We start from the raw sequence: 11,089 nt of genomic DNA on the forward strand, positions 1-11,089 counted from the left end.
TAAGAATTATGACATACAGTCTGACAAGAGTAAAATATAAAGCTTATTCAGTTCAATTCAGTTCAGTTTTGTTTGTAGAGCCCTTTATCACAACAAGGTTGCTTCACAGGGCTTTACAGAATTAGTTGGATATGAAAACAAAGAACAGTCAAATAAACAGCAGATGAAAGAAATGGATTAATGTCCTGGGCATCCCCCGTCCTCAGACCCTCCTTCTCGGCAAAGAAAAACTCCAAAAACCCAGTGGGGAAAGAGAAACCTCAGGGAGAACCACAGTGAAGGAGAGATCCACTCCCATGGACAGACAGGCTGTAGATGCACCAGGACTGATGGACATCCATTTACAGATGTAGTTCCAGTTTGTAAAGATGCAGTAGGGTGGGAGCACATGAGGGGGTCCATCTCAGATCCCGTCTTCATTGGGTCCCAGGCGGCTACAACTGAAAAAGTAGCTACTTCCCCAGAGGGGAGTGGGGAAAAGGGACACCGAGTGAATAGTGATGAACAGACTAAGGAAACTAAATACTGGAAATTATAAGTACAGACTAAAGTGGTCCGTAGTACCAGAAACAGGTGATAGGACTCAGTGCTCTGTACTTCCCCCAGCATTATAGCTCCTAGGGCAGCTTAGACTGAACTGTGGGGTTCAGTCTGTTTTTAACTAGCCTGACTATAAGCCTTTACAAAGAGGAATGTTTTCAGTCTAATCTTAAATGTAGAGACTATGTCGGCCTGTTTAATATTAGCTGGAAGCTGATTCCATAAGACAGGAGCTTGGTAACTAAAGGCTCTAGCTCCTACTGTACTTTTAGAGACCCTGGGAACCACCAGTAGACCTGCATTCTGAGAGATAAGTGTTCTGTTGGGATGGTACGGTACCAGAGCATCTTTGAGATAAGAAGGGCCCATACCATTCATGGTCTTATATGTAAGAAGGAGGATTTTAAATGTAATTCTAAACTCAACTGGAAGCCAGTGAAGGGCTTGGAACACAGAGGTGATATGCTCTCTTCTATTAGTTCCTGTTAATAGTCCTGCTGCTGCGTTCTGAACCAGTTGAAAACTTTTTAGTGAACTCATGTATTGGTTCCAACCTGTTCACTGAACCAGCCTAGTTTGATGAGGACAACTCTTCATCCAGGAAGATGGGATAATTAGTGGAATCACCTGTGATAAGTGAACAGGTAGAACCAATACATGGCAGGACTTGGATTTGATGAACTTGGGTTTACCCACCTCTATTTTTGTCACTAAGGAACAATTACTGTTTGCATTTTTTTGTATCTATCAAATACAACTTTGAAAAACAAAAAGGAATTTATAATAAAATTAGAAATTGTGTAGAGTAATAAATGTTATGATACAATAATTTCAATTAAATGCATTTTATAATACCGGTGTTTTTGGACTTTTCTCTTTAGTTAATCTGTGTCTGCTCCTGTATGTGGTGGACCTTAAATGAACCCAGCTGCAGTTCTGTTTATTTGCAGACTTTGACACTGTGATAAGGCTGACAAATCTGATACTCCACGCCCACTTGGTTGGACCGTTTGTTTACATCATGACCCACTGAATGCAGAAGTTATTGCGCAGTTGATGAACGGGAGCCATTGAATCAGTCCTGTTATCAACACTTTCTCCTCAACTTGTTAACTATAGTCTCTCGGTTCTCCGTGTGCCACGATGGCATTATGGCATTTACTGTTAAACTGGGCATCGACACTACTGCTGCTGTTGTTGTCTTTGTTGTTCGTGGCGTTTCTCGGATTCTGTGCGTACATTAAATACAAGCATATGAAGTATGACCACATCCCTGGACCACCGAGGGACAGGTAAGTGAACGCATCAGAGCCATGTCACACTACCGTTAAACGCAACAATCAAAGTTATTTTGTGATGTTTGTTGTGTTTCCTTTCTCTTATTTTTCCTGTAACAGTTTTTTCTTTGGACATTCACCAACATTTTTTAAGATAATGGAAGGTGATGGAATAGTGTACGAGAAATTCCTTGAATGGTAAGAGTAGTTTAACCAATGCTCCAAACTTAGGTTTAGTTTTATATTTACATTTATACTATTAAAGCTTTATGTTATTGTGTGTTATTTCCAGGTCTGAGACTTATGGGCCCGTGTACAGGATTAATCTTCTACATTATGTTATATTAGGCGTTTCCTGTCCAGATGCAACCAAGGTAAACGTCAACTTACACCCATTTGCATAGTTATTGTTATATTGCATAATGATTGCGCAATAAATGGAATAAAGTTGACCGGGTAGACCTACCTTGCAGCTTCTTTTTTGCATGTTAAAATGACCTGACTGTTCACACCAGTTTCACCAAGTTCCCTTTATTGTTGTCTCTGGATTCAGGAAATCCTAATGTCCTCAAAGTACACCAAAGATGAATTTATCGCCAACAGGCTCTCTAACCTGTTTGGTCAAAGGTAATGTCAGTCTTTCATTGACAGTAGAAATACTACATATAGTCCCTTAACCCTCACAATATCCTTTGGGTCAGTTTGACACCATTCAATGTTTATCATTCAAAAAAAAAAAAAAAAAGTTGACTTTTTCTTGCTTCATATTTGATGATTTTTCCTAATATGATGGGGACAATTATCAGCCTCTCTTTGGGTCAGTTTTGGCTACTTTTTGGCTGGATTGTGGGGATTTGGGGCTTTTCTGGGACAATTATGGCTTTAATTTTGGCTATTATTATTTTGGCTTGCCTTATAAGGGCCATTTAGGACCCATACATCCACCCAGAACCTTACCAAAATGGCAAGCCAGTTTTGGGACAGATTTAAGCCATAATGATTTTGCTATCTAGGTGATTAACCCTTTATAGGGCACTCATAGAAATACTCTGACATTCTAAAATTTAACCTTTGTGTCAATGGAGGACATAATAAGACTTTATTACTTTGGTGAAATTTTTCAAAATGTCTTACTGTCATGTTGAATAATAAAAGTCAGTGAAGTTACCATATTTAGTCCTTGCCCATCAGTGGTAAAAAGAAAATATCCCAGTAGTAAATATAAAAAATACAAGAAAAGCACATGTAAGGAAAAAGGAACATGTATTTTAGAACATTAAAACATCACTTTTACAACATTAGACCAACATAAGTGCTGATCCAGACACCTGTCCACATCCACATTATCCCTCTGAACATCATTCCTGACATTGGTACCATTACTTCATGGTACTTAACAAAGCAGATACACTCACTGTTCATGCAGAGGTGGACCTTACAGACCCTGTAGACCACATTGGACCTGAGATTGTTGATTCTCTGTCCCCACTGTAACAGTTGCTGTCACCGTCTTGTAATGTTTGTGGAAATTAGCAAAAATAGTCACTTGCCCGATAAAGGGTTAAGCATACAGTGTATCATGATAATATTTTTTCAGTGTGCTGAACACGTATTGCATGCATTGGTGTTCCTCTAGGGTCAGTTTGACCCCAAGCTGTTTTATAATAATAATAATAATAATGATAATAATAATAATAATAATAATAATAATAATAATAATAATAATAATGTATTAGTTTTCTATATCATTTTTCAAGGCACCCACAGTGCTTTACATTATTGATCCATTATTCATTCACTCTCACATTCTCACTCTGGTGGGGGTAAGCTATGTTTGCTGTGTAAAACCTGTCTGTGTGTGTGTGTGTGTGTGTGTGTGTGTGTGAGAACATCCCCACACCTGCCAGTGCAGTGTTGATACTTTTGAGTTCATACATAAAAGGGGGGTGGGAAAAAAACTATTCCCACCAGAACTTTGATACTTCTCGTAGTGTGGGCATGTGGGAAACAACTTGACTCGTGAACTCCTGCCAAAATGAGGAAGCCAGTGTAGGCTTGGAGTTGATCACGTCCAAGTCTTTTCAACTATACATGCCTCCCCTCTAAAATTATCATCTCAAGTACATAGTATTTTATGTAAATCATTTTCTGGAGGCAAATATCCTTGGTGTCAGATTGACCCCAAGGGTAAAATGTGTGTAATATTTGAGGATAATAGGAGGGTTAACGGTCCAGTAGACAGTCAGTATGGTCAGCAAACATCCAAATATATAATTCTGCTTGAGTTGCTCAAGTTAAAATATTGGTTATTTAGATGAACCTTAAAAATCTCATGGATATTATTCATTATTTGAAGGTTCTTAGGTAATGGTCTGGTAACAGCACGGGACCATGAGCAGTGGTATAAACAGCGGCGGATCATGGACCCAGCCTTCAGCAGCTTGTGAGTTTTTACACTTTATTTCATGTCCATTGTCTGTATTCATTATGATTTCTGTTGAAATTGGAGTTACATGAACAAATTCATTAGCTATTGCCTTGTTGTTTTTTTTTGTTTTGACTTGTAATTATAAAAGTGCGCTTTCTCTCTCTTTTCAGTTACTGCTTTCTTTAATAACTGTGGTAACGATTGATCATAATTTCCAGGTACCTGAGAGGTCTGATGGGCACCTTCAATGAGAGGGCTGAGAAACTGATGGAAAAACTGTCAGATGAAGCTGATAATAAAGGAAATGTTAAGATGCTCCCACTAGTCAACTGTGTTACCCTGGATGTCATCGCCAAGGTACTGCGTCTTTCACTGCCTTCTCTCGCACTTTGGTGAATCATTTCTTAGCCTGTAAATGACAGTTTTCTTGATGCGTATTCAGGCTGCGTTTGGTGTTGATTTGGATCTGCTGAACACCTCTTCACCTTTCCCTAAAGCCATCGAGACTTGTCTGAAAGGAATGGTGTACTCTATCCGAGATGCGTTTTTTCAGGTGTGGCTTCAGAGCATGTTTTATGGTGATAATCCTGTAAATTGTACTGTCTAAAAGTGCTGTTATTGCCTGTTTCCAGTTCAATCTAAAGAACAGACCATTCATTAAAGAAGTAAGGGAGGCATGCCGTCTGTTACGTAGAACTGGAGCTCAGTGGATCCATGACAGAAAGACCGCCATCCAAAACGGAGATGATGTTCCCAAAGACATCCTCACACAAATCATCAAAACAGCAGGAAAAGGTTGTAGCTACGAGACACTTGCAGAAATCTGTCCATACACATTAAAACAAATAGGTAATCCAACAGATAAGAACACATGACTGTCCTGCTTACTATTAGTGAGTCCAAAATGTAGAGTGGCAGTCCAAGGCATTCAGATTCTGATAATAAAGTCCTTCATTCAGTCATGTTCTGGGTGATCATTTTGACCCAGCCCAGCCCTAGATGAACACCTGATATTTTTTCACCCTCATTTACAATTTGTTGTACATTTAACACAATGAATCACCCATGATTTTCTTCATAATTCATGACTTTGGGACAAATTAATGCTGTATGTTATAGCGCATAAAATTCAGCTTTAAACTTTAAATTCAACTGTAAACATGGTTGTTGCAAAACAATAAATACAGAAGAGTATGAGAACAGAATTATACTGTTGGGAAATAATGTGATATTACTAAATTAAAACATCTTTGCTTTATGGACTTTCTTTAGTCCTAATATTTGACTTTTGTTGGTTTTCTTTGTATGTTTATAAGTTGAAATTCAAAATACAGACAAATAGACAAATGGCCAGTAATTTTCTCACTTGTTATTTTGCTCTTATTTCAGAAGAAAACACGACTAAAGAAGATGAAGAGTTTATGCTGGACAACTTTGTAGCATTCTTCATTGCTGGTTTGGCCATGTTTCTTTTGCTGCTTTTACTAGAGAAGTTTTATACTATAGTAGATACTACACTTTCTGTATACTTCCTGTATTTATTATACTTCCTTTCTAGCAAGCATTCAGACTTCTAATGCGTAAAGACTTTTTACCCAAACTTTCAAAAAAATCCTGTCTTCCTCTAAACTTAATATCAATAAACTATTGTAGACTACAATTAAAATGTTTAATATAATTAGATAACTGATTACTGTTATTATTATTATTATTATTATTATTATTATTATTATTATTATTATTATTATTATTATTATTATTATAGGTATAGGATATTTTATAATCTATCTGTACAGACAGATGTCACTGGTAGTGGAATACTAAAAGAATTGCCCAAAAATTATGGTTTTCCTGATGTTCAGTGCCACATACATTATTTAGTAATGGGTAAAAAAAAAAAGTAAATGTGTTTTTGTTGTTTTTGGGGTGAGGGACCTTCATAATATTGGCAGATTAACTGGTTCTGTATTGGCTTTTTCATGGTCCAGACATCATTATCATATGTTAGCCCACTCTCAGCTGATCTCTATTTGTTTTTATTAACTTGTTTATCTTTATTGTCTTGTTCTGTGTAACATCTTAGGTCAGGAAACAACAGCTAATCTAATTGCTTTTTGCATTATGTCTCTGGGAAGACATCCTGATATATTGGAGAGGTACATATTAATACAAGCCCAGTAAAAACACAATATCTGAATTATTTGAATTATAATTAAATGACTGTTTTTATTTCTCAGAGTGAAGAAAGAGGTGGATGATGTCATTGGAATGAAAATGGACCTTAGTTATGACGATCTGGGAAAATTGACCTACCTCACACAGGTACATGTGCTATTTTATGCGTTAATCTGCCAAAGACACACTAAACTAAGATCGCAATTCTGTAAAAATGTTTCAGTGACTTATCAGTTAAAGTAATGATGTAAATCACTCTGAAGGTGCTGAAAGAGACTCTGAGGATTTACCCAACGGCTCCAGGTACATCGCGAGATATAATTAAAGACATGGTTATTAACGGTATCCGCATACCTGGAGGATGTATCGCTTTGGTGAGTGAGTCTCTTATAAATGTGTTTGTTTCAGTAACCAAACATGAAGGGGTGGGATTAAAAAAGTTATACTTCTTCTTTTTGAATATGCAAATGAAGTCATATTTTGTTTTCACATATATGTATAAGTTTTCATGATTTCTTGTAATCTGTTTTATTTCTAAGAACTAAAGTAGGATTGTTTTGTTTTGTTTTGTTTTGTTGCATATTCGAAACAAACTGAACTGAAAATAGCATTTTAGAGAAGAGAGTATTTAGTAAGTTTGCACTTTTTCATTAATATGAATAAAACTGCTCTGAACTTCAGTTTAGCTCCTATGCATCTGGAAGGATGGACAAATTCTTCAAGGACCCACTGACATTTGACCCAGAGAGATTTCACCCAGATGCACCGAAGTAAGTAGGACATGACTTGTTGTCTGTCTGTCTATCTGTCCTTTAGTTTGTACACTATTACTCTCCGCTAAATTGTCCAAACTCCATCATTGTTTAATATTTAGGTGCATTTGGGAAACTCTCAGATGGGTTCTTTGGGTGTTGACCTTAACCTTCATTTTCAAGGTCAAATTGGGGTTGACATGGAAAATCTGGACGGCAATTTTGACTGAAGTTTTTCAGGTCTTTCAGGGTCAGTGTGTGGTCTTGGGGAGCAGAGACCAATGGGTGTCAAAAGGGGCAGCAGAGGAGTCATCACAACATTCAGTTTCATTCTTGCTTTTATTCTCCATGTCTTATACTGCAAAAATCAAAATCTTACCAAGTGTATTTTCCTCATTTCTGGTTAAAATATCTCAACACACTTAAAATAAGACATAATCACCTAAAGAGTAACTCTTCAGTGAGATTTAAGAACTTATTTTTAGACAATAGATCTTGAAAATCTTATTTCAAGAAATCTTACCAAAATCAATTTCACTTGTTCCATTGGCAGATTTTTTTTTGCTTAATTCAAGATTTGTTTTGCTTATTTCAAGCAAAAAAATCTGCCAATAGAACAAGGGAAAACTTGCTTGGTAAGATTTCTTGAAATAAGATTTTCAAGATCCATTGTCTAAAAATAAGTTCTTATATCTGACTTACAAGTTACTCTTTAGGCGATTATGTCTTATTTTAAGTGTGATGAGATATTTTGACTAGAAATGAGAAAAATACACTTGGTAAGATTTAGATTTTTGCAGTGTAGGGGACTATTTCTTGTCCTGGCATTACTCATGTTCTCTGCTGTCTATTTATATTCTATTCAAGGCCTTATTACTGCTACTACCCCTTCGCCCTTGGTCCACGGGCATGCCTGGGAAAAAACTTTGCTCAGGTAAGAAAATAGCAGTGGAACCAATGGAACATCATACACGGTGTCTGTACAGTTCATCTGATGGTGTGTTCTGGTGTTTACAGATGGAGGCTAAAGTGGTGATGGCCAAACTGCTACAGAGGTTTGATTTCACCCTCATCCCAGGACAGACCTTTGACCTCGTGGACACTGGATCACTCAGGCCAAAGAGTGGAGTGTTGTGCTCTATCAGACACAGGAAACACAGCCAGTAAATGTTCATACACCACCATGCACTGAACCTCTATAGGTTTAGAAAAAGAGTGTCTAAAAACAGGATAGAAACACTAAATGTGAGGAAAAAGGTCCTCAAAACAAGTGAAATACCTTTCCATGCAACAAGATAATTTCACTTGACAAGTTTTTCAGTTGAATTAAGATTGTTAAATCTAGAAATAAACATGTCTACAGATGTATGAACACTTCAAATAAGAAACTGACTCTTAAAACATGATAAATGAGCTAACACTTCTAAATCTAAGTTTGTTTTTATTTTTATTTTTTATCTTCATAAGAATCAAATAATTTTCAGTGTACTGCTTTAGCCTACAATGATGGTAAATGTTGATGGGGTATAACTACTTGCAAGTGATGGGAATAGATAAATGAATTACAGATTATACAAAAGTCAGTTACTGTTACAGATGATGAAATTACAGCTATGAATCAAAATGTCAGTGATTCCGAAGGAGTGATGTCCAAATCTATTATTTTGAGGGAAAAGGCTTAGATGTAGGATATAAGAGCTGAATATTTTCTACCTGAAAAAAGAACAGGGCTGTACCATTAATGCACTGTTTTAGTTTAAGTCAGTGATTGTTTGCTTGTTTTGTGTATATATATATATATATATATATATATATATATATATATATATATATATATATATATATATATATATATATTTTTTTTTTTTGCAGCTTTATTGGTTAAAAACAAAATCAAAAAGTACTTAAATATAATTAGTTAAATTACCATGACAAAGTAATTAATATTTTTACATTACTTACTCCGTCCATCTGTCCGTCCGTCCGTCCATCTGTCTATCCATCTGTCCAAATCCATAACCTTTTATTTAATGGTTTAAATGTAATGTAATGTTCCCAACATGGATTACACATTAAATATTACATTAACGTGTAAAAATAAAAGGATATCACTTGTACATGTTTCCATAAAACACATATTCCCTTATTCAGTCATTTTTTAGACTACTTAATCCTCTAGATGGTTGCAGGGTTCCAGGTGTGGTATTACAGGGTAAAACACAAATTTATATTACAAAAATGACTATGGTGCTTGTTAGTTTGTAAATGTAATGACAAATACACTGTTGCACATAAAGTCCTCTCATGAAATGGTTGTGACAGTGTGATTTATTCTTGATAGATCCAGTGTAACTGGGACTCAGTTTATAATCATTAGAGCTGGTCAAAGGTGATTATTGATGTGTATAAATGGAAAGAAAAAGAGGAATGTGTCTGAAAACAAAATGATTCCAACTTTATGAGCAACAGTGTAAAAATATTTTCATTGTATACATCACATTGAATACCATTAACAGTTCTTCATTTGATCTTACATGAGTCACAGTAAAGTCACATTTAAAGCGATGTTTTCTTCCATTGTATTGTTGCCATACTGTTATTATATACTATACAGTAGTGTTTTAACCCACCTAGCTTTGTTTTCTGTGGTTGTAATGAGAATACATATTAATTTCTCAGTATTTAAAACAAAATACAACTAAATGGTCTCTGAGGGTGTATGTAACTGATCTGATCTCTGCATTCGGTTATTGTTTGTTGTTTTCATCCATTGTTCTACTGATGGTTGAATGGTTTAGTGTTAAGAAAGGTGCTTAGAAATAAAATCTATTATTCACATCTTGTCTGGTAATTAGAGCTGCAACCGATTAATCGACTAGGTGCTTGAAGCCAATGCAAAAATTCCCAATTCTATTAATCAACTCGAATTGATTGAAGGGAGATATCCCATAGCAGTTTTCCTGAATTGAAGTTTCTTTGTGCGTCACATTAAGCGTCCGTGTGAAACACAACAGTGGAACCAATGTTTAACGGCAGAGAAATGAAGGAAACAAAGCTTTGACTCAGGAGAATTGTGGTTGAATGATTTTTTTGGATCACTTTGAGTCGATTAATCGGTTGCAGCTCTATAGGTAATATTATACAAAGCTTTTGTCTGTACACCTTTCAACTTTTTTTTGCCTGTCCAGGTAATTGTATACCACTTCTATAATGTTCTTTTTTTCATATTTTTTACATTTACTGCTGGATATTTCAAATAAATACATAAAAATACAAAATAATAAAGAGTTAAGTCATAGCTCAAGCTACATCAAGTGCCTCCTTTCTAGCTTTGAGCATACGCTGGCTTGCTCCATACATCTTGGCAAAAGAGACCATTTTTCAAGCAAAATAACACATAAATTTGTTCTTTCCTGGGTCTCGGGGGGTTGATGTGTGTGCACTACTGCATGTTGTTTTTGTCCTGTGCAGAGGTGGAGTGCACTCAATGCTATTGTGGATTGTGTACACAAGGGGGAGCTGTGACTTTGCATAGAAACAAAACGCACCTGTTCGACCACTCAGTCAAGAATTATCGCCGAAAAGTTGGAAGTTCTTTATCAGATGCTTTCAGATTTTATTCTAAGACGTGGTGTAAAGTGTAAAATAACAAAGGAGGGTCATTTTAACATCTGAGACAAATAGGTGGGGCATTTACTTATAAAACAGTCCATTTTACTTTAAAATGATCAAGCTGTATTGAAGGTATTAAATAAACTACTTATTCTGAGCTAAATATATGTGCTTTAGATTTATTATCAGGGTTTGTTTTAATTGCCATAAATAAAACATCCCATTATTTCAGTGTTTTCTCCCAGTGGCTGCTCCTTTAAGAGGGCTGATCCTGACAGACTTCTCATGTACCTGCTGCCCACTCC

The 11,089-nt window shown here is 36.0% G+C and overlaps 1 protein-coding gene across 2 annotated transcripts; it reads left to right on the forward strand.

The window, feature by feature from the left end:
* The first annotated feature begins 282 nt into the window (after nt 1-282).
* On the forward strand, nt 283-8,746 carry LOC115414623 (cholesterol 24-hydroxylase-like). Of its 2 annotated transcripts, none has more exons than XM_030127843.1 (15): nt 283-1,832; nt 1,938-2,015; nt 2,110-2,191; nt 2,371-2,444; nt 4,174-4,260; nt 4,464-4,602; nt 4,688-4,798; nt 4,878-5,040; nt 5,635-5,700; nt 6,329-6,401; nt 6,483-6,567; nt 6,684-6,794; nt 7,102-7,190; nt 8,040-8,106; nt 8,190-8,746. In XM_030127843.1, the coding sequence occupies exons 1-15, from the start codon at nt 1,684-1,686 to the stop codon at nt 8,337-8,339; spliced, it is 1,524 nt and encodes a 507-aa protein (XP_029983703.1). In that variant the 5' UTR covers nt 283-1,683; the 3' UTR covers nt 8,340-8,746. The 2 variants fall into 2 exon arrangements, with proteins under 2 accessions (XP_029983703.1, XP_029983704.1); XM_030127844.1 differs by having other exon boundaries at nt 5,638-5,700.
* Nucleotides 8,747-11,089: the final 2,343 nt, after the last annotated feature.

Source organism: Sphaeramia orbicularis, chromosome 24 (assembly GCF_902148855.1).
Source record: "Sphaeramia orbicularis chromosome 24, fSphaOr1.1, whole genome shotgun sequence".
NCBI lineage: Eukaryota > Metazoa > Chordata > Actinopteri > Kurtiformes > Apogonidae > Sphaeramia > Sphaeramia orbicularis.

What these genes read in the sequence shown, in the direction of transcription:
- LOC115414623 (XM_030127843.1), top strand. Translation starts at nt 1,684, where the DNA reads ATGGCATTATGGCATTTACTGTTAAACTGGGCATCGACACTACTGCTG. An exon ending in TCCGAGATGCGTTTTTTCAG is followed by an intron (nt 4,799 to 4,877) that starts GTGTGGCTTCAG and finishes GCCTGTTTCCAG; the next exon opens with TTCAATCTAAAGAACAGACC. An exon ending in TGGGAAAAAACTTTGCTCAG is followed by an intron (nt 8,107 to 8,189) that starts GTAAGAAAATAG and finishes TGGTGTTTACAG; the next exon opens with ATGGAGGCTAAAGTGGTGAT.